This window comes from Melanerpes formicivorus, unplaced genomic scaffold, assembly GCF_026170545.1.
Source record: "Melanerpes formicivorus ecotype bairdi unplaced genomic scaffold, bMelFor1.0.p_v2 SCAF_51, whole genome shotgun sequence".
NCBI lineage: Eukaryota > Metazoa > Chordata > Aves > Piciformes > Picidae > Melanerpes > Melanerpes formicivorus.
In genome coordinates, this window is record NW_027142403.1 from 4,690,257 (window position 1) to 4,718,151 (window position 27,895).

The 27,895-nt window shown below is 47.7% G+C and overlaps 1 protein-coding gene across 3 annotated transcripts; it reads left to right on the plus strand.

Annotated features, from left to right (window-relative positions):
* Positions 1-5,624: 5,624 nt before the first annotated feature.
* Positions 5,625-27,590, plus strand: NFKBIZ (NFKB inhibitor zeta). 3 transcript variants are annotated; one of them, XM_068160731.1, is made up of 12 exons: positions 5,625-5,722; positions 18,342-18,481; positions 19,419-19,455; positions 19,560-19,666; positions 19,823-20,586; positions 21,003-21,108; positions 21,438-21,584; positions 21,939-22,002; positions 22,798-22,967; positions 24,203-24,313; positions 24,427-24,594; positions 26,077-27,590. In XM_068160731.1, exons 2-12 carry the CDS (start codon positions 18,353-18,355, stop codon positions 26,128-26,130), a joined length of 1,857 nt encoding a protein of 618 aa, XP_068016832.1. In that variant the 5' UTR covers positions 5,625-5,722; positions 18,342-18,352; the 3' UTR covers positions 26,131-27,590. The 3 variants fall into 3 exon arrangements, with proteins under 3 accessions (XP_068016832.1, XP_068016830.1, XP_068016831.1); XM_068160729.1 differs by lacking the exon at positions 5,625-5,722 and adding an exon at positions 17,158-17,545; XM_068160730.1 differs by lacking the exon at positions 5,625-5,722 and adding an exon at positions 17,160-17,545 and having other exon boundaries at positions 19,563-19,666.
* Positions 27,591-27,895: the final 305 nt, after the last annotated feature.

Here is a 27,895-nt window from a genome sequence, read left to right on the forward strand (position 1 = left end):
TCCTCACAGCAGAGGTGCTCCAGCCCTCTGATCATCCTTGTGGCCCTTCTCTGGACACCTTCCAGCACCTCCACATCCCTCTTGTAATAGGGGCTCCAGAACTGGACACAGTACTCCAGGTGGGGTCTCACCAGAGCTGAGTAGAGGGGGAGGATCACCTCCCTCGACCTGCTGGCCACACTTCTCCTGATGCAGCCCAGGATCTGATTGGCTTTGTGGGCTGCAAGTGCACACTGAGAGCTCCTGTTGAGCTTTTTGTCCACCAGCACCCCCAAGTCTCTCTCCTCAGGGCTGCTTCCCAGCCAGTCATCACTGCCCAGCCTGTATTTGTGCCTGGGATTGCCTTGACCCAGATGCAGGACCCTGCACTTGCTCTTCTTGAACTTCATGAGGTTGGCTTGTGCCCACCTCTCCAGCCTGTCAAGGTCCCTCTGGATGGCCTCCCTTCCCTCCAGCGATTTATAAATTAGCTGGTCTGATCCATGAGTCTCTCATGGCAAATTGCACAGGAGCTTCTCTGTCTGTCTGAACATGAGCCAGCAGTGTGCTCAGGTGGCCAGGAAGGATGAGCAACAAGCAGGAGAAGGGAAGTCATCATGCCCCTATACTCTGCACTGGTGAGGCCACCCCACAAATACTGGGTTCAGTTTTGGGCCCCTTATTCCACAAACAGTGAGGTACTGGAGTGTGTCCAGAGAAAGGCAATGAAGCTGGTGAAGGGTCTAGAGAACAGGTCCTGTGAGGAGTGGCTGAGGGCACTGGGATTGTTTGGTCTTGAGAAAAGGAGACTGAGGGGAGACCTCATTGCTCCCTACAACTCCCTGAAAAGAGGTTCTGGTGAGGTGGGGGGTGGTCTGTTCCTCCTAGTAACAAGTGATAGGACAAGAGGAAATGGCCTCAAGTTGCACTAAGGCAAGTTCAGATTGAGCATTAGAAAGAATTTCTTCATTAAAAGGGGTCTCAGGCATTGGAGCAGGATGCCCAGAAAGGTGGTGGAGTCCCCATCCCTGGAGGTATTTAAAAGTCTGTAGCCATAGTGCTTAGGGTTTAGTCAAGGACTTGTCAGTGTTAAGCTAATGATTTGGATTGATGATCTGAAAGGTCTTTTCCACCTTAGGCAATTCTGTGCTTCTGTGACTCCATGAATGAAAAAGAAGGATTTTGGGGGAGGATGCTTAGGGAGGTTAAGGGTGTGACCTCCAGATGCAGAGCAAACACATCACTAAAGCCAAGTGAAAGTACAACAGGCCCTCCCCCACATCCTGGCGGTGTCAGCTCTTGTGGGTTTAACAGATTAGTGAATCCTTAATTAACGTGGCCAGAAGAGGGCTTTGAGGCACAGAGAGCCAGCCTGGGAGGACACTCAAATGAAAAGCATAAGCACCATGTAATAGTTCTGGTGGTGGTTTGGTTTGTAATCCCTGGGCAGCTGCATTTTAAAGACAAATGGCAGGTACATCAATGGGTGAATTTCTTTCACTAGGAGTTTATTTTCAAGTGGGATTCAGTTGACACTGACATTTATAACTCTTAGGTTGGCTGAAGACTGCCTTTTCTCTTTTGAGTCACATCAAGGTCCATCAGAGTAAACTACTGGGGTGGAACAGTCCAAACAGTCCATCTCTCCAGTCAGTTCTTCCTGCAGTGTGGAAAATTCAGCAGCTTATGTGGTCTGACAGCAGGGCCAAGGCTAAGTGCAAGGTCCTGCACCTGGGTCAGCACAGTCCTCGATATCAGTGCAGGCTGGGGGATGATGAGATGAAGAACAGATGAAGAACTTGGGGGGCACTGCTGGATGAGAAGCTAAACATGAGCCAGCAATGTGCACTTGCTCTGGGGAGACCTTATAGTGCCTGTCTAGTATCAAAAGGGGTCCTACAGGGTGAAGGACTTTAGATAAGGGCTTGCAGTGATAGGACAAGGGGCAATTGGTCTTAATCTAGAGCAGGGTAGATTTAGATTGAACATTAGGAAGAAGCTCTTTAGTATGAGGGTGGTGAAACACTGGAACAGGTTGCCCAGGGAGGTGGTGGAGGCTCCATCCCTGGAGACATTCAAGGACAGTCTCCATGGGGCTCTGAGCTACCTGATCTAGCTGGGGATGTCCCTGCTTAATGCAGGGGTGTTGGAGTAGATGAACTCTAGGGGTTCCTTTTAACCCAGTTCAGTCTGTGATTCTATGAAATTCATGTTTTTTCCCTGTCATGATCCTGTGTTCAGCTTTTTCCACCCCTTCCTGCCCTCTGGTTTTCCCTGGGCTGGATGACTCATGCTTTCCAGTCTTGCCTGGCCTCTTTCTCTGCCTGAATCAGCTTCTCCTAGGGAATTGTGGCATGGCAGCTATTTCTGTCTTTATCTGTTTCTTTCTTTTAATGGTTTCTTCCCCTCCTTTATCATTTTTGCCCTCTGCAATGAGATTCGACACAGACAAGTGCAGAGTCCCACATCTGGTCAAGAACAACTCTCTGCAGTAGTACAGGTTAGGTGTCCTGTTGGAAAGCAGTTCCACAGAGGACTGTAAGATGGACAGGAAGTTGACTGTGAGAGAGCAATGTGCCCTTGTGACTAGGAGTACCAATGGTATCCTGGGCTGCATTAAGAAGAGCATGACCAGCAGGTCAAGGGAGGTTCTCCTTCCCCTCTACTCTGCCCTCCTGAGGCCTCATTGGGAGTACTGTCTTCAGGTCTGGGCTCCCCAGGTCAAGAGGGGCAGGGAATTACTGGAGAGAGTTCAGCAGAGGTTGCAAGACTATTAAAGGGGTAGAACTAATGAGGAAAGGCTGAGAGACCAGAGACTGTTTAGACTGGAGAAGGCTCCAGGGAGACCTGATAAGTGCCTTGCAGTACCTGAAGGGGTAACAGGAGAGTTGGGGAGGGACTTTTTCTAAGGGTCTATAGTAATAGGACAAAGAGGAATGGTTTTAAATGAAAGCAGAGTAGATTTAGTTTGAACATTAGGAAGAAGTTCTTTACTATGAGGGTTGTGAGACACTCAGACAAGTTGTCCAGCTGTGGCTGCCTCATCCCTGCAAGTGTTGAAGATCAGGCTGGATGAGGCTTTGAGCAAGCTGGCCTAGTGGGAGGTGTCCTTGCCCATGGCAGGGGGGTTGGAACTAGATGATCTTTACGGTCCCTTCCCATGCAAGCTGTTCCATGATTCTATGACGGAGGGCACGGTAGTCTTTCAGGGAGCAAGCAGTGAAATACTAGCCCTGGCTGGAACAAACCACCCTTATTTCAAAGGAAAGTGCTGAGCCCATCAAGATGATCTGTTGAACATGTTCCAGTGACATAACACGTAGGTGAACAGGAAGATGAAGCCCACGCAGCATTTCCTGCCTGCAGGGGGAAGGTTTCAAAATGATCCCCTTTGGGAAGGAGAACTTCTCTCCTACTTTCCTCCTGCAGATTACTGGGGCAGGATGAGGGTGGGGGTAAAGTCTGAGGAGTTTCTGTTTGTTTGGGATCTTTTAACATCTGCACTGCAGTGCAGGAATCTCTGCAGGTTCAGTGGGCAGGGGGATAACTTGCCTGGATGTGTTCCTGTGCAACCCCTCCTAGGTGAACCTGCTCTGGCACGGGATTGGACTAGATGGTCTCCAGAGGTCCCTTCTGACCCCTACCCATTCTGTGACTGTCATAAATTATTCAGTGCTCTTATCATATTGGTGGCAGCTGCTGGGAACCACGTGTGTTAACTCCACTGGGGAGGGGGTAAGAAAAGGCACTGAAGCTGGGGGAGTGTTTGCTCTGAGAAGATTTGGGTGTCTTGTCCTTGCCACATTTGCTAGACACGGTGAATCCTGCCCCATGCCGTTGCTGAAAGGAGAAGACAAGGGAATGTGATTCAGATGGATCTGCTTGCCTTTTAGGAAAACCTTGGGAACCTCTTTTGTGCTGAAGATTGTGGTATCTACTACAGCAGGGGACTACTTTACATCTGCTACATCTCTAACAAAGGGAAGTATATATATACTATCTTTTTTAGAGCCCCCTGCTCATTCCCTTTTAATCAGCCTTCTGGATGTATGGAGTGTTCACCTTGTAAAACTCAGCCCCATCTTTGAGGGCAAAATCCCATCTGAAGGTCTCTTACAACCCCAACAGTTCTATGAATCCAGGCAGTTGCCAAGGATAGGTTTTTGCCCTGCTTCACCTCCCCAAAGCTGGAGTTGTTCTTTTCTCTGTAGGAGGCTACATCGCTTTTCCTATGCTACCACTACACAGCCACCTGCTTGTCCAGTTTACCCCACAGCACCAAGACAGAAGAAATGCAGTGATAGACAGCTTGACTGCACTACAAGCAGGAGGTCATAGAGTCATTTAGGCTGGAGATGACCTTCAAGATTGTTGAGTCCAGCCATTATCCTTACTCTACCAAGCCTACCACCAAGCCATATCCTTGAGCACTGTATCTACAAGGCTTTTTAAACACATCCAGGAATGGTGATTCTACCCCCTTCCTGGGCAGCTTGTTCCAACAACCTTCAGAACCAACAGTTTCAGCAACTGACAGCCCCTTCAGTGAAAAAAAATTTCACTGGAGGACAGAAGGCTCCAGGGAGACCTGGTAAGAGCCTTGCAGTACCCTGAAGGGGAAACAGGAAAGTTGGGGAGGGACTTTTTCTAAGGGCCTATAGTAATAGGACAAGGAGGAATGGTTTTAAACTAAAGCAGGGTAGATTTAGTTTGAACATTAGGAAGAAGTTCTTTACTATGAGGGTTGTGAGACACTCAGACAAGTTGCCCAGCTGTGGGTGCCTCATCCCTGTAAGTGTTTCAGACCAGGCTAGATGAGGCTTTGAGCAAGCTGGCCTAGTGGGAGGTGTCCTAGCCCATAGCAGGGGAGTTGGAGCTAGATGATCTTTAAGGTCCCTTTCCATGCAAGCTGTTCCATGATTCTATCCTTTCCCCAGCCTAAACCTCCCCTGGTACAACTTGGGGCCATTCCCTTGTTCAATCACTAGTTACTTGAGAGAGGAGACCAACACCCACCTCACGACACCCTCCCTTCGGGTAGCTGTAGAGATAGGCAAGGAGGCGAACCTGACCCTGCCAGGAAAGAAACTCCACCCTGTTGTACGCTGCAGGTTTCTCTCACCCTCTTTGTTTTACTTCCTTTTTCATTGTTCTTGCCGTGAACCTCACATCATCATCTTCTAGATCCTTTTTAGCAGCCTTATGCCAGCCTGGGCTTTCCTGCCAGCCTCTTTAACAGGGGAATATCCCTGCAAGGGTTTACCCCACCTGGGAAATTCCACCGCAAAGAAAAAGTCCAGCAAGCCACACTCACACCACCCTCTTCCTCCACCCTGCTGCTTCCTCTCACATGTCATAACACCCCTCCTCCCAGTTAACTAGGGCTGAAAGATAAGTGGTGTGTGATTCTTCCTTGGTGGGGGCAGGAGGGGGGCGGGGGGGGTTGGACTTGACGATCTCCGGAGGTCCCTTCCAACCCCTAGCACTGCAATAAAAAGAGCCCTGTGGGTATTCAGCTTGGAGATGTTCTAAGTCTGGGGGAGTTCTCTAGGGTGGGTTTTTTTTCTTTGTGAGAGGAGGGAAAAACCTTTCCTTGCTGCTGCTTCTCTCTTTCATACCACTGAACTTCAGAGGAACTTTCAACCATTCACATAGATGTGGCCATAAGGAACCGCCAGTGGGGCGCACAGAGCAGGCTGGGTTACCGTAGAGCTCGTTCTAACTTCACTCCTCTGACATGAAGGTACCACTGTTATCACTTCATTTGCTTTGCTGCTGAAAATCTGTCATTGATTGGCACAAGATTGGTTTCTCATATGTTTTATCCTTCTTTTTTTCCCTTTTTCTTTTGACTTTTAATATGCTTGCAAGTGGCTTGTGCTGTAGTTGTCCACCTGTGTTTTGGGGTTGGGTGCAGAAGTATGGCTGGCTTTGGAGAAGGAAGCAACTAATAATGAAGTGTGAAGGAACAACAATGCCTAGTGGGATTTTTGAAAGCCCACAGTAGGTCTAAGAGCAAAACAGCCTTCAATAGCTTAGCTAGTTAAGGCAATTCTCTCTGAAGCAGTCTTCTTCTTTAGGACCAGAAGAAAGGGACTTGAGTTGCACCAAGGGGAGTTCAGGTTGGATGTTAGGAAGAATTGCTTCACTGAAAGGGTTTTCAGGCATTGGAACAGCTTACCCAGGGAGGTGGTGGAGTCTCCATCCCTGGAGTCATGTGGATGTAGTGCCTGGGGGCCTGGTTTAGTCAAGGACTTGTCAGTGTTAGGCTAATGATTGGACTGGATGATCTTAAAGGTCATGTCCAGCTTAGGCAATTCTGTGATTCTGTTTTTTTCGGGGGAGGATGTAGTAACTTTTCAGAGGATGGATGGATGGATGGATGGATGGATGGACAGATGGATGGATAGGAAGCTAAGCTTAAGGGCAGGGAAGCAGGTCTTTTGTGTAATCTTAATGACAGGTTCTTTCCTGGAAGATCATCAGGAATCTTGGAAGAGCAGAGCCTCCTCAGCCTACAAATCTGCCAGCTTCACCAGGGCAGGAGTAAACTCTCATGGTGTGGTGGGAGACAGCATAAGGACACATATACAAATAGGGATCTACACCTGCCTCCTTGTAGTTTAGCAAATCCTCTGTGGGAATGAAAAGAAGCCAGCCTAATGAACTTAAAATCCACTTTAAAACTTGTTATGCTAAGGAGTTTATTAAATCAAACCATAAACTTCTTTTCATCACCTGGTGAGGGTTCCTCTGCCTTACCACACGAGGTTGATTATGCAGCACCCCAGTTCATTACCTGTGCCTATAACTGGCATGTGGGGGAAGCAGCCCAGCACCAGGCTTTGTGCAGAGGATGAAATACAGTCTGGGTTTTACACTCCCCAAAATCTGGGGGCATGTTTGTACCATGGTGTCACCAGTGACTTGTATATGGCTGGGAATGGGTAGCTTGCAAGTCCTTTAGGTGGAAGGCAGGTATTTTCAGCTGGGAGATCATGGCTTGGCTGGAGACACATAGTGGGCAGAGAAAGGGTGATACCCTGAGCTCTTCTTCGTGGTCAGGGACAAATGCCACCTAGTCAAATTGGGAAGGAGGCCATATTTCCATTCCAAATGAAATTCCAGTTTCAGCTTGGTTCCTGAGGAAAATGATTTCTCTTTGGCCATTTAAACCTTTTATAGAATCATAGAATTGCTTTGCTTGGAAAAGACCTCTAAGATCATTGAGTGCAACTACTGCCCTAGCACCACTATGGCCATTGAACCTTGTCCTGAAGTGCCACATCCAAAAGATTTTTGAGCACCTCCAGGGATGGTGATTCCACTGCCTTCCTGGGTCACTTGTTCCAATACCTAACTACACTTTTATAGGAAGTAAATAATAAAGTGTTTGATAAAACTGCTTTATTAAAAGCATAGATTTTACTTACAAGCTGACCTGGCTTTGCTTCTAGCCCTGAGCTATCGATGGCCAGCAAAAGTCACTCCTGATGGTGCTGCTGAAACCCCCCTCATGCAACTTTTCATGTTCCTAGTCAGGAGCTCCTGAGAAAAAATGGGCAAGGTAGAAACAAGAGCTGGCTTTACTCTTCCTTTCTTCTTCAGAATTTGGCAGGAAGTTAAAAGGAAACAAGCATCCATGGGCTAGCTTCTGTGGAGAGCAGCGTCCTGTCAGACAGGATGTGTGTGTCTGGCTTCAGCTGGTGTCTTTTCCCAGCTAAGAACTGTAGGAGGGAGCCAACGCCTGGGAACAGAGCTTTGCACTGCGCCCCACCAAATCAAAGAGCTCTCTTGATGTTTTATGCTAACTTGGGTAGGATTTACATATTACTGAGATTTTGTCATTACTGTCATGGACTTCTCTCTAAATGTGTGCTTACTGGCTGTGATGTCTGCAGAAGGTCCAGAGGAGGGCCACAAAGATAATCAGAGGGCTGGAGCATCGATTGGATGTGGCACTTGGTGCCATGGTCTAGTCATGAGGTCTGTGGTGACAGGTTGGACTCGATGATATTTGAGGTCTCTTCCAACCTTAGTGATACTGTGATCTCTCCTACAAGGGCAGGCTGAGGGAGTTGGGGATGAAGAGAAGGCTCCAGGGAGACCTCATAGCTGCATTTCAGTATGTGAAGGGGGCTACAGGTAAGCTGGAGAGGGAGCTTGTATTGGCACCTGTGGTGACAGGACAAGAGACAGTGGTTTTAAGTCAGAGGAGAGTAGATATATGTTGGGCATTAGAAAGGAATTCTATACTATGAGGGTGGTGAGGCACTGGAGTTTGGGTTGCCCAGAGAAGTCATGATTGTCTTATCCCTGGAAGTGTTTCAGACCAGGTTGGATGAAGCTTTGAGCAACCTGATCTGGTGGGAGGTGTCCCTGCCGGTGTGGTTGGAGCTAGATGATCATTCAGGTCCCTTTCAACTCCAGCCATTCCAGGATTCTGTGATGCTTTCTAAATGTGTGGCAACTGGCTGTTAAGTCAGTAGAAGAAAAAAAGAACAGGGTCTGAGCATCCTTTCCGTGATGCTAATATCCTTTATGCAGACATAAGACATCTGTGGTGGAGAAGACATGTGGCAGCTCTGACCCACAGATGGAGTGATGTTGTCCCAGCACACACTTAACTGAAGATAAAACCTGCCCTGGTGTATGTGATTCATCCCAAGCACCAGGAAAATCTTTTGTACTGCTACTTGGAAGCAAGCTGATATTTTCTTTACCATAATGAAGCTGCCTTGGTTTAGGTGCTTGTGCTTTTTTTTTTCCCCTCTCTCTTTCTTTTTTTTTCCTTTTTAATAAGAAAATTTCCTGTCTGTTGAATTTGTCTGACTAATGGAGCACAGCTCTGCAGCTGAGTTTCAGGACTTTCCCAAGGTCAGCCAGACATGGGTTTTGAAAGCTGGGATTTCTCTGGTGAATTGAAGTCTAAACTGAAGGCATTTCAACTCTAAACTGGAAAATACAGTGAAATAAGATCAAGAAATCAGATGAGGGGGTTCCCTGCAGTGATTTTTACAGTGTTAAGATGCTCTAAGTATCTTTCACTGTGGTCATCTTGTTTCTGCCTGGGCTTTCCTGCATGCTGATCTCTACCTTTGAGCTGAGGGTGTGCTCATAGTCTCTACAGGATGGTTCAAATCGTTGCTGAGGCTTCCTGCATGTGTTGATCCCACCATGCAACCACAGCACAGGTGATCCTTATGCATCCTGACATTGTGCTTTGGATTTCTGGACTGGTCAGCCCAGTTAGATCTGCTGTCTGGTGACTGGTTTGCCTGGACAATGTTTTTGAGTGGAAAAACATGTGTTTGGGAAGCCTGGTTGTGTGGCAATGTTAATCTTAGATGGATTTAGCCTGGAGAAGAGGAGGCTCAGAGGAGACCTTACTGCTCTCTACAACTGAAGGGAGGTTGTTGACAGGTGCAGGTTGATCTCTTCTCCCAGGCAACCAGCACCAGAACAAGAGGACACAGTCTCAAGCTGCACCAGGGGAAGTTTAGGCTCGAGGTGAGGGGAAAGTTCTTCACAGAAAGAGTTGTTAGCCATTGGAATGTGCTGCCCAGGGAGGTGGTGGAGTCACCATCCCTGGAGGTGTTCAAAAAAGGATTGGATGTGGCACTTGAAGCCATTGTTTAGTTAGTCATGAGGTGCTGAGTGACAGGTTGGATTTTATGATCTCTGAGGTCTCTTACAACCTTATTGCTTCTGTGATTCTATGATGATTACCCATTAGTACACACACACTGAGAGGCTAGAAAAGCAGCTTACAGTTTGGAATAAATCAGATTTGTCTGGGTTAAAATCTCACTGTGATAAAACATTTTTTGGTACTGTTCCTGTACTAAAGAGTTGAGTGGCAATGCTGCACTAGGACAGCTCTGCAGTCCCTGCTACAGAGTTGTTTCATCTTGCAAATGGCTAAGTGGTCCTTGTTTGTTGAAGGTAAGAATACTGCAGCTGAGGTCCACCAGGGCCTCTTTCCCAGATGCAGGAGCACAGGCTCCTGCTTCTGAGAGTAGCAAATGAAATGAATACAGGCTAAGAATGATAGGTTTTGACCTAGGTTTTGAGTTAAGAAGAAAAAGGTTTTCAGCATGAGGTCTCATAGAGGAAGGGGTCTATAGGAAAGCTGGAGATGGACTTTTTATAAGGGCATGTGGTGATAGAACAAGGGGCAATGGTTTTACATTAGAACAGGATAGAGTGGACATTAGGAAGAAGTTCTCTACTGTGGGGGTGGTGAGGCACTGTAATGGGTTGCCTAGAGAAGGGATGGATCCCTCATTCCTGTAGATGTTGAAGACCAGGCTGGATGAGGCTTTGAGCAAGCTGGTCTAGTGGGCAGTGTCCCTGCCCATGGCAGGGGGCTTGGAAATAGCTGATCTCTAAGGTCCCTTCCAACTCAAGCTGTTCTATGGTTCTGTGATTCTATGAGTCATTGGGAAAACCGATGCTTACCCCTCCAGACCTACACTGAGGCTCCCTAACGGCACCAAGAAGCCGAGCTAATTCCCTTTCTGAACTGGAGCATTGTAACAAGGAAAATATTTTGAGGCAAGAAGGTGCATTATTTACCTCAGCAAAGCACACCCAATGTCCTTTACAGGTGCTAGATGACGTTACCCTGTGCTATGGGGAAATGGCCCTTCTGCTCCTTGTTTACACACTGTGACATCAGCGGTGTATGATTGTCTGAGCCATGTGCTCCCACTGTGAGGAGCTAATGAACTAATGAGATAGGTAAGCTTGGGTGAAAAGATGAGTAACCAGGGCAGTGAGTACAGTGAGAGGAATGTCCACAAACACAAGGTGAATGTACAGGGAAGCTTCTGACTTGGGTAGGTGCACTGAACCATCTTTGTAACACTTGATAGGTTTGGTGTTTCTTTTGCTCTCTTGGGTTTTGTTTGGTTGTTTTTTGGTTTTGCTCTGTTTGGAGGTGGGTTTTTTTTTGTTTCTTTCTTTAAATATGAAGCAGTCTGAAAGGAAAAAAGAAAAGCAGAACTGAAGGCATTCTTCAGATCAAAGGAACAAGCCCCAAAAGACACATGTTGAATAACTAGTCTAAATTTTCATGTAATATGAAGAATTATACATGTCCACTTTTGAAGTGCAGGCTAATCCCAGAAAGGCAGTCTTGGAGACCAACATCCAGGGAAAAAATGTGGTCATACAAGTACAGCAAAGGGGGAAGAAACACTGACTTCTCTGTACTGGCTTTTCAGAAGGAAAGTGTGTCACAGACCATATTCAGTCTGCTGACATATGCTCTCCTAAGTCATTAAAGCAAACACAGGTATTGATCCTGAATGGCTTTTAGGAATCATTTAATGGCTTGAGTTGGAAGGGACCTGAAAGCTCATCTAGTTCCAACCCTACTGCCATGGACAGGGACACCTGCTCAAAGCCTCACCCAGTCTTCAACACTCTTCAACACTCCCAGGGATGAGGTGTCCCCTAGTTTTCTGGACAACCTGTTCCAATGTCTCACTACCCTCCTAGTAAAGAACTTCTTCCTAATGTCCAGTCCAAACCTACCCTCCTCTGGTTTCAAACCATTGCCCCTTGTCCCATCAGTAAGCTTTTACCTCTGTTTTTCTGATGCTATTCTAAAAGCAAACTGAGTATCATGCTGGGTGGTTTGGGGTTTGTGTGCTGCGTGGAGGTGATACAGAGGTACAGAGGTGTGGTGGCACAACTCAACTCACAGTCTGCAGTGGGAGGCTAATTACACTTCTTGGAGAGTAAGCAACATTTGACATCCTTACAGCAAATATTCACTTACCTTAAGCAACTGGATTGTACCACAGAGGTCATACTGCTCCAGAAATGTTGCACAACCAGGTCCTTGCTGCTAGTATGTTGTGCTCTGCCACTTTACCTAGAGGCTGACCCTTGTTCTGTGCTGCCTCTTAGGAGATGGACTGAAGGGAGATGTTTAACCTGCTGCTGGCATGATCTTCACTCATGGTTAGGAGGGACTGTGTGCCTGGCAGAGTGACTAGGTGCTGTGCTGCTCTGTAGAATCATAGAATGGTAAGGATTGGAAGGCACCTCTGGACATCATTGAGTCCAATCCCCTTGCCAAAGCAAGATCACCTAGGGCAGGCCACACAGGAATGTGTCCAGGTAGGTTTTGAAAGTCTCCAGAGAAGGAGACTCCACAACCTCTATGGACAGCCTGTTCCAGTGCTCCAGCACCCTCAAAGGAAAGAAGTTTTTCCTCATGTTGAAGTGGAACAAGGAGCAAGGCATGAGGGTAAACTGTGGGCTCACATTCTCTCAACATGTAGAAGTGGGGACTAGTTCCACTGGGGATTTGACTGGCAGTGATGAGTCACACACAGAACTCTAGTGGATGGCACAGGGTGTTGGGAGGATGTCTTCATAGGCACATATAAACTTCTGCCTGAGCTTCTGCAGCCCAGATTTTTTTTCAAGATGAGACCCCTCAAACTGTCTGCCTGGCACCCCCTCTCCTCCCTTCTGCCACATGTGGGCTTTGCCAGGCTGATCACAGATGGTTCTGCTAGAGGTTTCCTTTTGGCTGCCTTGCTGTCACTCCACTGGATAGTCAAGAAGGTCCCTGCCCTACAAAGATGATGTCAAAGAGGATAATCCAGAGATGGTTGAAAGCTGGGCAGCAAAATTTCTCCCTCAGTCTGTATTTGTGCTGTCATAATTGAAATAGAGTTCTCATTGTGAGAGCCCAGGTACGAAAGACAAACTCCACCACCTCCCTGGGCAGCCTTTTCCAATGCTTGACCATCCTTTCAGTAAATAAATCTAAACCTCTCCTGGCACAATTTCAGGCCATTTCCTCTTGTTCTATGACTTGAGAGTAGGGAGAAGAGATCAACCCCCACCTCACTACAACCTCCTTTCAGGTAGTTGTGGAGAGCAGCGAGGTCTCCCCACCAAAGTGAGGCAAGAAGCAGAGGTTTCAGAAACAAATGGATTTTGTTTCTCATTGTTGCAGTTACCTGAGATACCAAGAGATCCACATCTCACTGCTTGCAGGTGTCTGTCAGAGAGGTTTGTACCGGGATGAAGGTTGCTAATTCTGGCCGCTAGTTGGCATGATTGATACATCCCAGTAAATGGAGGTGGTGCAATAAAAACCTGCGAGGAGCTGAGGCATCCTCCTCCGTGCTCACCTCGCAGCTTTCTGCAGCTCCAGGCTGATGGGTGTTACAGGTCAACCAGAGTAGGCTGAAACTGCCTGGTCATCAAAACCCTGCAGTGTCTTCCCAGCTGGTCCCCTTTCCCCCCCCCAGTTTGGTGCTGTCTGTACTGGCTCTGCTAAATTTTCCTGTCAGTGGAAGAGGTGACAAGCGCTTTCGGCCACCAGCCTGCCCAGAAGGAATGTTGTCTTCAGCTGAAGATACCTCACAGGATTTTGGTCACCACAGATGTTGCATAGCATTTGGGCCAGAAAAACAAGTGCTGAAGGTCTGCAGCATTAATAATTACAATTTGTAGATGTAGCAATAATTTACCAGTAACTTGAATGGAAGAGCTCTGAGAGCACAAGAGTGCTGGGAGCCAGCTCATCTTGTGCAACTGCTGGGTGTGTTTATGAAAGAGCCTTTTGTTACAGAGCTTGGTGGAATTAAGACTTGTCTTAATCTGCTTTGGTTGGGAGCAGATTTAAGCCAGGAGACCTGAAAAATAAGATGTTGCTGATGAAAGAAGCACGAGTTGAGGTATCAGAGTGGTGCCTGAATTTGAGTTTCCTTGCTGAAAGGAGAACAGCTCAACAATTCAGCCTCCAGGAGAGTGGCAGCTTTGAAATAGAAGAGAAAAAGAAAGTATAAGGGAAATAATAATAATAATAATATTAATATTATTAATAATAATAATAAAAGATTAAATTGTTTTATAGACTATTTTTCATTCATACATGGAGAGTAATCTTCAGTTAAGTCCATTCCAAAGTCATTGCAAAACAGCAAGGATAAAGGCACTGTCGGTCCCTGCCTGCATGTGGTTGAGGGACCTTCCACAACACAGCAGGGCTGCAGTGAGAGAAATCCACTTTTGTTTTGAAATCTGCTTTTGATCTCAATATCTGTAAGGGAATTGCAGGCAACTGTGGTGCCCAATCTAATTTTCTGGATGACAGACTTCTCACATTCGCATTTGCCTTGCGCCTTAAAAGACAAGATCTATTTGCTGCAGTGGCTGGACACTCTCCTGGCTAGAATAAAACAACTGGCTATACCAGCTACTAGAATGCAAAGGTTGGTTAGTTGGCTCTGCTTTGGGAAAAGTGGGTGGTGCATCCTCTTGTAAGCAACTGAGCGTGCAAAGAACATTTTCCTCAACGTAAGGAAAAACTTCTTTGCTGTGAGGGTGCCGAAGCATCAGAGCAGGCTGCCCAGTAAGGTTGTGGAATCTCCTTCTCTGGAGGCTTTCAAGACCCATCTGGGTGCGTTCCCATACAGACTGCCCTGGGTGATCCTTTGGCAGGAGGTTGGAGTTGGTGATCTTCAGAGTTCCCTTCCAACCTCTACCATTCTATGATTCTATGACTGGGGGAAGGAGGGATCTCTGAGCAGCAAGTACTTTCCAACAAGGAAATACTTGAAAGTGTCTACCAAAGGCATTGTAACTGAGGCTTGAAGAACCACAGAGAACCATCTCCTGGTGTGTTGAAAATATGTGGTCTGTTTTTAAAAACCTTCCCTTGTGTGAAAGGGTTCATTAAATGAGGGAGGAGGCATGGTGGGGAGATAGCTGCTGATTAGAATCAGAGAATGGTTTGGGTTGGAAGGGACCTTAAAATTCATCTGGTTCCAAGCCCCCCACCATGGGCAGGAACACCTCCCATGAGACCAGGTGGCTCAAGGCCTTGAACACCTCCAGAAGGAGGCATCCACATTTCCTTAGGCAACCTGTTCCAGGGCCTCACCACCAGTGATGACTGAGTAGCAGGTGAGTTTTTACCTTCATTGGACCATGCTCTTTCTGGCACTGCTTGGCAGCTGGTTTCATTTCATGGGTGACACTCACTGATTTGACTCTAGCTGCATAAATTCAGTTTATGGTGTAAAACAGTAGTCTTGGGAGTAGAAAACTAACTAACTAACTGGCTAACTCCCAGTGAAACCCTTCCTTCACCTGGCATCAGAAGTATTTGAGTAACATGAAGTAATTCCCTCCTGCCTTCTCATGGGCTGATTAATGCCCTTTCTTATTACACCTCCAATGGATTTTTTTGGTGCAATTTAAACATAATAATCTAAATGATAGACCTCAAATTTGCATACTATACTTTGGAAATACTGTGATGTTTTACCATGTAATTTGGGGGGCAGGGATGGGGGGACAGCCATGGTGCTAAAAACACCCCAATGTCAACCTCCTGATCAGGAGTGCACTTGCAGCCCGCAAAGCCAATCAGATCCTGGGCTGCATCAGGAGAAGTGTGGCTAGCAGGTCGAAGGAGGTGATCCTCCCCCTCTACTCAGCCCTGGTGAGACCCCACCTGGAGTACTGCCTCCAGTTCTGGAGCCCCTATTACAAAAGGGATGTGGAGGTGCTGGAGCGTGTCCAGAGAAGGGCCACAAGGATGATCAGAGGGCTTGTTACAGTTTGAGCTGGGTGCCCCCCTGCAGTGTTTACTTCCTGTGTCCAGAAGTCCAGCCCAGGGGTGGACTTCTGGACACAGGAAGTAAACACTGCAGGGGGGCACCCAGCTCAAACTGTAACAGGGCTGGAGCACCTCTCCTATGAGGACAGACTGAAGGAGTTGGGGCTGTTCAGTCTGCAGAAGAGAAGGCTCCGAGGTGACCTCATTGTGGCCTTCCAGTATCTGAAGGGGGCCTACAGGAAGGCTGGGGAAGGACTTCTCAGGATCTCAGGTAGTGACAGGACTAGGGGGAATGGAATGAAGCTGGAGGTGGGGAGATTCAGGCTAGATGTGAGGAGGAGGTTCTTCACCATGAGAGTGGTGAAACCCTGGAATGGGTTGTCCAGGGAGGTGGTCGAGGCCCTGTCCCTGGAGGTGTTTAAGCCCAGGCTGGATGAGGCTGTGGCCAGCCTGATCTAGTGTGGGGTGTCCCTGCCCATGGCAGGGGGGTTGGAACTAGATGATCCTTGTGGTCCCTTCCAACCCTGAATGAAACTATGAAACTATGAAACCTGGTGGACAAAGACCATGGTCCTATTTGAGAAGGTGGTGACCTCAGTGGAAACAAGGAAAGCAGAAATACTTGCTTGAAAATGATAAATCTGAGAAATCTCCCCTGTGAATAGCAGGAGCATCTCAGCAGTGCAGCTAACACTAACCACAGGCACAGAGTTTCACCCACTTTTCATTTCAGCGTTGTGCTGCTTACCCACTTCTCCCTGCCAGCCTTGGCTGAGAGGCTTTGCCACAACGGTATGGCGCAACCTAAAACCAAAACAACTTCTGTGTCTGCCCCCTGCCTACCACACGCTCTGATACAGAGGAAAAGAGATGACTCATCTCTGTGGTGCTTAACCACTCACGTTCCCATTCTTTCTGGATGCTGCCCACTTGACACAAAGGACCGAAAAAATCGCTGTCCTCCCAAACCAGCCTTCCCAGAGCTGAGGCTGCGCCGTCGTGCTGGAGTGAGGGGTATGTGTGAGCGGGGACGTGAGGCTACACCAGCAGCGGTGGGAGGATGAGGGTGATTCTCGTGCTTTCCATCTCTGCAGCTCCGCACAAGGGTGGAAATTTGGGGGTGCACGTGTTGTGAGCAGGGGCTGCAAAAGTTGTGGGAGCTGTTTGCGGGCTATCTTGGGGGAGAGACCAGGAGGCGGCATCCCACCTCGACCTCATCTCCATCGCTAATCCTGTTCCCGACTCCACTATCCTTATCATCCGCATCGTCCTCAACCCCTTTCATCTCCATCCCACCCCAACCCCTCTAGTCCTCACTATTCCCATCCCCACTGTCTTTACCATCCCCATCCTACCCCCACCAAGCTCCCTTATTCACAACTCCACCCCCTTCCCTATCCCATCCCTTCCCGTCTACCTCCACCCCGGCGGTTCCCGGGCTTGGGGGGCGCGGCGATGCCACCCCCGCTCCCGCCCCCTGCCCCACCCCCCGGTACCCTCCCCTCCTTCCCTTCGCCCCGCCCAGGGCGAGGCCACCTCCCGCCGCCCTTACGGGAAGAGCGTCCCGGCCCCGTCCCGGCCCCGTTCTGGCCCCGTCCCGGCGGGGGGGCGGAGCCGCTATAAGAGCAGCCGCCAGCCCCACCGCCCCTACTTTGCGCCGCGCTGTCCGTATAACCCTGGCCTTGTCTGCTCCCGCTCCGCCGCCAGCCGCTCGCCGCCGCCGCCCCGCCGCCATGATCGTGGAGAGCAGCCGGGACGCGGCCCCCGATGGCGGCGACGGTGGAGCCCTCAGCAGCCCCATCAACCTCGCTTATTTCTACGGGGCCTCGCCCCACTCCAGCGAGGGCAGCTGCTCGCCGGCGCACTCCGCTCCGGGCTCGCCGGGCTCGGATTCAGATCTCTCGGTGAGCAGCAGCCGCGGCGGCGGCCGGAGGGACCCCCGGGGCGGTGCCCGCCCCCCGCTGCAAGGTACGGCGTGGCCCGGAGGCAGTCTCGGCCGGGGGGGTGGGTGCGAAGCCGCGCATCCTGCTCCCTCTCCGGTAATAAGTGAAGCCGGTGGCGGACCCTTCTTGGGTCTAAAAGCCACCGAGGCGGTGAAAAGCGGGAGCTCCGCGTTGTTGGGTCGGCGCTAAGTGAGCAGCGAAGGGGTGTTCCCAGCCGCGGGGGTCCCGGTGAGGAGACAGCGGGAGGCAGGAGCAGCACGGCTCTGAGATGGCGCTGGGGGGGACATCACCTCGGCCCTTGTCCGAGAAATCGGAGATTGAGGCTGTTTTCAAAGGCGTTCCCGCTTGTATTTGTTTCTTTCTTTTTCTTTCCTTTTTTTGTTGAAGCGAAAACGTAGTAAGTGGCTTAAATGAAATAAAAGGTTATCACGTATTGGAACAGGCTGCCCAGGGAGGTGGTGGCATCACCAGCCCTGGAGGTGTTTAAAAGCAGTGTAGACAAGGCATTTCAGGTCGTGGTTTAGTGGTGGTCTTGGTAGAGCAGGATTAGCGATTTGAGTCGATGATCTTGAAGGTCTTTTCCAACCTAAATTATTCTATGGTGATCCAATAATTAGGTTTTGTTTTCATGTCTCAGCAGTCAGCACATGGGGGGAAGGAAAGCAGGACACGGGACCTGTGGATAGGGTGTTTGGAGACATAGTTTAGTGGTGGACTTGGACTTGGTAGTGTGGGGTTAATGGTTGGACTCGATCTTGAAGGTCTTTTCCAACCTAAATGATTCTGTGCTGATTCTATAGTTTGATTATTTGTCTTAACAGTCGAACAACACATGGGGGGTGGAAAACAGCACAGAGGACCTTTCCAGGGGGTCCGTGTGAAGAACTCGGTCAAGGAGCTCCTGCTGCACTTCAGGAGCAGCAAACAGATGTCCTCGGGCTCTGCTGTGGAGGAAAGCAAGGTAACCAACATTTTTCAGCCCTGACATAATTGCTTCCAAGGGTTACTGGAGCAGGAGATAGGGGGGAAAAAAAAAAGGCAGCTGAACATTACAGTGCAAGAAATGAGCTTGCTGCTTTACCTGACGTGGATGGAGTTGGTGCTTCTCCTTTTCATGGGGATCATCGTTTTTCCTTTTCAATGTGTAGTGGAAGAACAGAGCTGGGAAGAAGAAATTACTGAGAGGGTTTACTGTGGGAGAAGGAGGCACTGACAAATGTTCTTAGTAAGCTTCTTTATTTTCTGAAGGGAGTTTGGATTAAGATCCGTTCGTGTTATGAAACCACAGAAACTCCCTGTTCACTGCAGTGAGGTCATTCCTTGTAAGAGCTGGGGAATTACTCTCCTCAGAATGGTTTGTCACGCTGCTGTGGTGTGGGGCATGCAGTGAAAAGGTTGGAACAGGGTAAAGAGGGGAAAAGAATAAAAAAAGGAAATTCTGGGATGATTAAAGGGGATTTTTATTTTGTTTTAGTCATTCTGAGCACGTGTTTCCCAGCTCCCTAGATGAGTGTCACAGGAAAATTTGTGCATAGGAAGGGTAATGGTGTTGAAGAGGCATAAAATTGACTGGCTTGGTCGCGTTGCAAAGAGCTCCTCACACTTCAGTAAGGAGCAGTGCCTTTCCGGGGGTCTTCTTGAGTTCTGTGGTACTGGAACAAACAGCTTAAGACAATTGGTGGGTTTAGTTTAAGTTCCATAGAAAGAAGTATTTCCATTTTCTAACCTTAATTAAAAGCAATTACAGGAGGGTTAAACAATCACGCCTGAGAATTGCGCTGAGGTGTAGGCACGTTTGTAGGAGCGAGTCGCTGCTGCTTTGTTCTTGGGTTTGATGATGCTTATTGTCCTTCAGGAGCATTATAATGATGGAATAATCTGTGCTTTGTTCTCAACAGGCACAAGGAGGATTGGTGAACTATGAGCCCTATACAGGTAACCCCTCCTTTTGTTTTTTTTTCTCCTAAATACCCTACAAAGAGGTTTAAGAGTTGATTGTGAAAGAGACATTGATTGTGGGTTTGGGTTATTTTTCCCAGCAGAGCTGAAGAGCATCCTAGGTCACAGTGGCAAAAGAAAGGCTCCTGAGCTCCCTTCTGATGGACCTTCTTTCAAGCGCCAAGCTACTGTCCACCCACACCTCCTGGTAAGCCTGTGCTCCTTGTTTGTTTGGGTTTTTTTTGTCTCCTGTGCCTTTATTTTTCAGTTTGCTTTGTGTGATTTTTAGGAACTGCCAGACACAGCCACACCTCTAACTTCCTGGAGCTCGTTTTGATTTTTCTGGGTGTTTCTTTCTTGACAGACGCCGCCCCAGACGCCGACTTCTATGGACAACATGGAAGAGGCTCATAAAAACGAGCTGAAGCATGACAGCACTTCTGATCTGCTTCAGAACATTATCAATATCAAGAACGAGTCAAGCCCCGTTTCCCTGAACACGGTGCAGGTTAGCTGGTTGCACCCTGTCTCCAGTCACAGCTCACCTGCTGAGCAGTACCAGGACAGCCCAGGAACGCAGGCTTTCTCCCCGTCCCAGAAGTACCAAGCGTTCCAAGATCACACCTCCCAGCATATGCTTGATCCACCACAGCATTACCAGTTCCCTCCATCCCAGAACCAAGACTTGTCACAAAGCTATCCTTCAGATGCCTCCCTGGAGTACAGGCCCTTTGCTGCTAATGACCAGCCTCCTGGCTACCAACAGAATACCTTTGAGAGCCATGAACTGCAGTATTGCCCGTCACAGAGCTTCTCCTCTCTCCTAAATGACTCTGAAGGCTCTGAGGGCATCTCTACTTCGCTCCAGCCCCTGAGCAGTGCCCATCCACAGGCTGATGTTGGCCCCCATGCTCCAAACTTCAGCTTGCTCTCCAATAACGTCTGTGGTAGTCTGGCGCGCAGCGTCTCTTTGGCTGCTTTGAATGTCTCTCTGCCTGACCAGAATGTCACTAGAAGCACGACACAGCTGGGCAAGTCATTCTTTCAATGGCAGGTGGAGCAGGAAGAAAACAAACTGGCTAACATCTCTCAAGACCAGTTCCTTGCAAAAGACTCAGATGGAGACACGTGAGTGCTGTTTATCTTGGTGTTTCTGGTGTGGAATGTTTCTCTTTGGGTTTTGGTGTACTGTGGGGTTGTAATGGAAGCACTTCACTAGCAGTGTTTGTCATGAGTGCAGTAGTTTTGCTAATCAAGTGTAATGTGTGGTCTTGCTCATGGGCTGTGATGCACAGCATTGCAGCACACCTTATATACTCATTCTACTTATCATTAGACTTCAATCTAGTGAACAGGCAGAAAAAGATTCTAATTTAGATGCTTTCAGTTGCCCTGGGAGGTAGGCACCCATGTTCCTGTCTTAGTCATGCAGAGAAAGTCTGAGGCTGGTAGCACAACACCCCTCCCCTGTGTGTGGAGCTCTGCAAGTACTCAAGCCCTAGTTTGTGTGGTGGTGTAACATTGTGTTTGCCTTCTTCCTGCAGCTTCCTTCACATCGCCGTTGCTCAGGGCCGGCGAGCGCTCTCCTACGTTCTTGCAAGGAAGATGGCTGCCCTGAACATGCTGGATATTAAAGAGCACAACGGCCAGGTGAGGTTCTCACAGTCTTTGCACCTGCTTTATGCACCTGAGCGCCTAGGTATGTCTAGACCTTCAGGAAGATGTGGTGAAATGCTTATTTAATATTAACCCTGAGATTTAGCTTGCATGCTAATATTAACCTTGAGCTATTAATACTTCTTGGGCTCACCTTGAGCTGGTAAAACTATGTGCTCTGCTTCATTTGTCCTGGCTTCCTGGAATTCATAATGGCTGCTTAAATAACACCAGGTAGCTAGGCTCAGTATTTGTTTTCATTGCTCTTTCCTGTTAAGAGATCAGATGACTAATAGCTTAAATTTTCTCCTCTGTGTTTGCAGAGTGCTTTCCAGGTTGCTGTGGCTGCCAATCAGCATCTGATTGTGCAGGACTTGGTTAGCTTGGGGGCTCAAGTCAACACCACAGACTGTTGGGGTAGAACACCGTTGCATGTTTGTGCTGAGAAGGGGCATGCCCAGGTCCTTCAGGTAAGAGCCAGGCAGGTGCAGCTCTGCCCTGACCCTTCACACTTACACCTTGTGTTTGTTATCTTGGGTAACTGAAAACACCTCTCCTCCCTTTATCCTTCTCTCTGTGTAGCCTTCTGAGTATGTCTCAGGGCTCCACACTAATAGCTTAAAGTGAGGTGGAATTTCACATTAAGGTTCTCACCATCATTTTAGAGTAATTTGGTGGAATCTTCCAGTCTATGAAAACAAATAAGTCTCTCCTTGATGCCATTATTTATTGCAACTTGATTGCAGTTACACTGTATACAAGCTGGAGGAAGCAGTATGTGGTTTGGATAAGACCTCAGTGCATACCTGTTGCTACTTTTGTAGGCAATTCAAAAGGGAGCCATGGGAAGCAACCAGTATGTGGACCTTGAGGCAACAAACTATGATGGTGAGTAGTTAAGAGTGTATGATTTACAGAGTTACCGGATGTTACAAGCTTTTACAGCAGCTGCTGTGACCCTACCCCTGGGTTGAGAAGCAATAAAATGGAGCATATCTCTGCTGGCCTGAAAATTACAGTTAGTTGAGATTACACTGCAGTTGGCATATCTGTCAGATGAAAGCATGGTTATTCTGTGCCTGTCAGGACCTCTTTTCTCCTGAATATAACTGCCATGTCTGGCCTGGAGAATGTAGGTAGTAATTGGTCATTGTTTAAAACCTTTGAGTGCCAGCAATCAATCACTAGAGAGTAGTTTTAGCTGAGCCTCTCTTCCATATAAGCAACTCTTTTTAAAGCATAGCATCATGGAATCAACAAGGTTGGAAAAGACCTCAGAGCTCATCAAGTCCAACCTGTCACCCAACACCTCATGACTAACTAAACCATGGCTTCAAGTGCCACGTCCAATCCCCTTTTGAACACCTTTAACCAAGCATGGCTTGTTCAAAGCAAAACAAAAACCCCACCACCAAACAATAAAACTAGAAAGTTAGAAACTGTTTCTTTCATGATCTGAGCTTTCATGATCTGAGCTCTGAGCTCACAGTAGGTTGCTGCTGAACCCCTGGGTGATGGGCAACCCAAATCTCAAGCCATTCAGGAGCAGTCACTGTCACAAGTATGGAGGTGTCCCTGAGCTCAGTGGGGGTAGAAGCTCCTTGATTCAAGCTTTTGAAACAAGCAACAGCTCTATACTTTATTGCATGTGACCATTAATGATGACCTATTCTGTTTTTTAAGGTTTGACAGCATTGCACTGTGCTGTCCTGGCTCATAATGCTGTGCTGCATGAACTGCAAAACAGTCAGCCACCTCACTCCCCCGAGGTGCAGGAGCTCCTGCTGCGAAACAAGAGCCTGGTAGAAACCATCAGAGCTCTGATACAAATGGGAGCATCTGTTGAAGCAAAAGTGAGTGAAATGGCTTTGTCTGATGTGCCAGATCCAGAGAGAATGTGGGAGCAGAACAGGTCCCTTTCTCCCACACTGCACTTCAGGTCTATTACAAAGGAAGTAGGCTAATTTTAAAGCTTTCCTACAGCTTAATGGGAATGGTGCATTTATTCAGAACAAGGTATCATCAGTGCAAATGAGCCCTGGAGGGGAAAGGAGGGAGGTGACAGTCAATGGTGCTGTGCTGGCTGCGGCTGAGTGTGTCTTTAAGAACATGTTTGGAGCACTCTGAAGTATCTGTAGTAACAGGGTGCTGATGATAGCTTTGCAGGTCTTGGAACTGCAGATTTTAATTAAAAACTGCTTACTTGTGCAGTTTCAGTGTGTGCTGGGCCAGGCCATTGCTTGATACCACATAGGTGTCCCTGCCCATGGCAGAGAGGTTGAAGTAGGTCATGAGGCTCAGGGCAGACCTTATTGCTGTCTACAACTACCTGAAGGGAGGTTGTGGTCAGGTGGAGGTTGGTCTCTTCTCCCAGGCAACCAGCACTAGAACAAGAGGACACAGTCTCAAGCTGCACCAGGGGAGGTTTAGGCTGGATGTTAGGAAGAAGTTCTTTACAGAAAGAGTTCTTGGCCATTGGAATGTGCTGCCCAGGGAGGTGGTGGAGTCACCATCACTGGAGATGTTTAGGAAGAGACTGGATGGGGTGCTTGGTGCCATGGTTTAGTTGATTAGATGGTGCTGCATGAAAGGTTGGACTCGATGATCTCAAAGGTCTCTTCCAACCTGGTCTGTTCTGCTGTATCCTATCCTATCCTATCCTATCCTATCCTATCCTATCCTATCCTATCCTATCCTATCCTATCCTATCCTATCCTATCCTATCCCATCCCATCCCTAAGGTCCCTTCCAACCTAAACTATTCTATGATTTGATCTTTTGGCTATGTAACCTTACTGCCCATTGTGATCTATTCCGTTGTTCATTAGATGCTCATTAAGCTCCTAGAATTGTTTCAGTTGGAAAAGACCTCTCAGATCACTGAATCCAGCCAACCATCAAGCTAAGGCCACCATGGCCATGTCCACAACAAAAGAAGCTCATTCAGATTGACTTCCCTGGGAAATGCAGTGCAAATGTGTTTGATCAGTTACTCTGCTGTTTGGGTTTAGTTGCCTGCATGCTCACCCTGGATTAGGTGGAAGCACCCCCCAGAGAAGCCTGAGTGGGTTTGTTTTTCGTTTGATAGGATCGCAAAAGTGGTCGCTCAGCTCTGCATTTGGCAGCGGAAGAAGCGAACCTGGAGCTGATCCGTCTCTTTCTGGAGCTGCCCAACTGTCTGTCCTTCGTCAATGCAAAGGTAGGGTAGCTGTTGTGGAATGCAGATGTCCTTTGGGATGTGCAGCTGCGGGGTGCTGCGAGCGTGCCGAGGCTCAGCCCGTGGCCTTCATGGAGTCACTTTGTCTTCTGCAGGCTTACAACGGCAACACAGCGCTGCATGTGGCTGCCAGCCTGCAGTATCGGGTGAGTCAGCTGGATGCTGTGCGCCTGCTAATGCGGAAGGGAGCTGATCCAAGTGCCAGAAACTTGGAGAATGAGCAACCAGTTCATCTGGTTCCTGATGGCCTTGTAGGAGAACAGGTAAAAGAAAAACAACAGCAACAAAAAAAGCACCCAAGCAACTCGATCTTCTCCTCCTGTCTGTCTTCATCTCCACAAAAGCCTTATTCACCTCCAGAGGCCTCTTTTGGGTTTTGAGTTGCAGCTTCTAAGGGAAAGGTTTACCAAATGCCATTGTATCCAGGGAATTTTGGGGTTTGATGTCAGGTTCAGGCAGAACATACAGAGACCTGAAATTACAGGTGTGGCTTGCAGCTTCGTGTTTTTCCATCCCAAAAGCTTGTTCTTGTCAAGACACTTTTTCTTTGTAATCTTGCAACATCCTGGAGGTACTATCCATTCTCTTGTTCATCTTGGTATGGCCTGAGATTGTGCTTTTGTCAGAATTAGTGGTGGGAGTTCTTAGGCCTGAATAGCAGATGAAGTGGTGCTCAGGAACTGGGCTTAGCAAGAGACTTGATGAAGTTAGATAATGGTTACTCTTGATGATCTTGATGTGTTCAAGGCCAGGTTGGATGAGGCCCTGGGCAATCTGGTCTAGTGGAAGGTGTCCCTGCCCACGGCAGGGGGGTTGGAACCTGATGACCTTTAAGGTCCCTTCCAACCTGAACCTTTCTGTGAATTTTATGACCCTTGAAGGTCTTTTCCAACTGAAACAGTTCTAAGATTCCAAGTAAATCTGAGCAGCAACTCAAACAAATGATGAAAAAGGAGACTCTTAACCTAAGAAGCTAATAACTTGAGGGAGCTGGGGTTGCTTAGCCAGGAGAAGAGGAGGCTCAGAGGAGACCTTATTGCTGTCTACAACTACCTGAAGGGAGGTTGTAGCCAGGTGGGGGTTGGTCTCTTCTCCCAGGCAACCAGCACCAGAACAAGAGGACACAGTCTCAAGCTGCACCAGGGGAGGTTTAGGCTGGTTGCTAGGAAGAAGTTCTTCATATAAAGAAAGATTTCACATTGGAATGTGCTGCCCAGGGAGGTGGTGGAGTCACCATCCCTGGAGGTGTTTAAGAAGAGACTGGATGGGGTGCTTGGTGCCATGGTTTAGTTGATTAGATGGTGTTGGGTGATACAGTGGACTCGATCTCGAAGGTCTTTTCCAACCTGGTCAATTCCATTCTGTTCTATAACTTACCTGTTGGTGGTTTAAATGCTGTAACAGTGGGTCAGTTCTGATGTAACTGAACTCAGAACCTGGGCTTACCTAAATGAGGAATGCAGAACTGGGCTGAGGTTTTTGGTTGGTTGGTTTTTACTCTAGGGTGATAAACTGGATATTAAGTTCTTTACATCGAGGGTGGTGAGACACTGGAGCAGGTTGCCCAGGGAAGATGTGGATGCCCCTTCCCTGGAGGTGTTCGACATCAGCTTGCATGAGGCCTTGAGCAATTTGGTCTAGTGGCAGGTGTGCCTGCCCATGGTGGGGGTGATTGTTAAGGTGCCTTTCAACCCAACCCTTCCCATGATGAGCACTGATGTTTCTGTGTCTCTCTTTCTCCCCAGATAAGACGTATCCTAAAAGGGAAGGCGATTCAGCAGAGGATGTCGCCGTTTTAAGCTCCATGTTTCTTGGAGTTCAGCATCTCACACTCACTGTCAGTCAGGCAGTCCTAATGTATCTGTAAATAGACCATTTGCCTGGTGTGGGCAAATGTTAGTTGTTTCTATGAAACAAAAGCATTTTGTTCACTATCATATAGTGGGTTATATAAGAGTTAACCCCCACTTCCCCCAGACAAAACCCACCCAACCCCAAAACTCCCATCAATTTCCTCTGAGCAAATGGGAATGTTTCATTTCCAAGTAGGTGGAACATTTGCCAGGGTACCTGGAGTTCATGGCTGCAGCAAGACTGATTTCATTTAAACAGCCATACAGACAACTTCTGTCCAAGGACAATTCCACAGGACACCTTGTCATTCAGAGAGAGAGCTGATGCACATCAACGCTGCAGAGTTTGTTTACTGTTGTTCTGTTTTTACTGACACTTAAATATTAAGTGCAAGAGAAACCAAATATTTTTTGAAGTTGAGCATTTATTTATGTAGCTTTGTGGCTTTTCTTTTGAGTGCCTTCTGCAGGATTGTATATAATCACTGACATGATTGTACAACTGTATAGTGCTGAAGAATCTGTCGATGGTTTGGGGAATGAACTGAAGAAACAAAACACATTTTCCACTTGCAAATTGAATTGTAATGCTGTACTGGTGCAAACCTGACAGCACAGTTGAGACTGTCCCTAGCACTGATTTGTGCATGCTTTTGGACTTGTTACTGAAAACATGAAGAGACATGCATCTTCAGGGGACTGGATCAGTTTTTCTTCTACCTAGTAGAGGTTTTCTGTTCATGGGACAATAGACTTGAGGGAGAAAGGTCATGACTGATATATTGTGTGTATATACTGCAGTACTTCAAGGAGTACAGTCCTGCTTCGGTGGAAGTGTTTAGCATGTACTTAACTTGGTGTATGCTGAAATCTCTCTGTGGTCACTGTAATACTTCAATATGTGTAAGCCCCACTAGTGTCAGTAGGACTTAAGCACATGCCTAAGTAGTTCACTGAATTGGGCTCTACTTAATTCTAGAGACTTAGTGTTTTTCACCTCCTCAGCAGAGTTAGTCCGTTTGTGTTTTTACCTTATAGGTATAGTGGCTAAGCCAAGGAGCATTTGAAGTTAACATTTTCAAGTAATCATGAGTATTAAAGCAAAATATATGCTAATGATGCTGTATCCTTGTGTTGTGCTGGAGAAAGCTTCCTTCTGCCACCTCCTGAATGATCCACGCTCAGCTGTAACGCAGTAACGTGTTCTTTGTATGGTCTTTGCTCTCCGTTTGGTTTTGCCTCACACACACAGTTCTCTGCCGTCACTGTTTAGTCTGTGCTGTTTCAACAAAGTATGTCTTGTAGACAAGCTTAAGTGGTGAAAATCTGAGAGGTGGAGGCCAAGTGGTGATGTGTATTTCTCAAAAGGTCTCATGTAACTTGTTAGAATAAACATGCTAATTAAATGTTTGTGATTCCTGTCTGTGATACCAATCATGGATGAAATCAAGCTTGAGATAAAACTGACTGAGCATGGGAATACTGGGGGACTGGTGAAGATCCCACTTGTCAAGGATGACACAAAGTCTTTGCCATGCAGCTGTTTGTGCTTTCTCTTGTTTGAGAACTGGTGCTTGGGTCTTTTGGGTCATGCACCACACAGTTATGTTGCCTGGGTGTTTAGTAGGTGAGCCACAAACAGAGCTGGTGGTCACCAGGCTGTCCAAATTGCAGCTTGTTACCAGAACACTTGTCCCTGTATCCTTGAAAG

Coding starts and splice junctions, on each gene's coding strand:
- NFKBIZ (XM_068160729.1), top strand. CDS start 17,311: ATGATCGTGGAGAGCAGCCGGGACGCGGCCCCCGATGGCGGCGACGGT. Junction 20,587..21,002: donor AAAGACTCAGATGGAGACAC/GTGAGTGCTGTT, acceptor TTCTTCCTGCAG/CTTCCTTCACATCGCCGTTG. Junction 24,595..26,076: donor ATGGCCTTGTAGGAGAACAG/GTAAAAGAAAAA, acceptor CTTTCTCCCCAG/ATAAGACGTATCCTAAAAGG.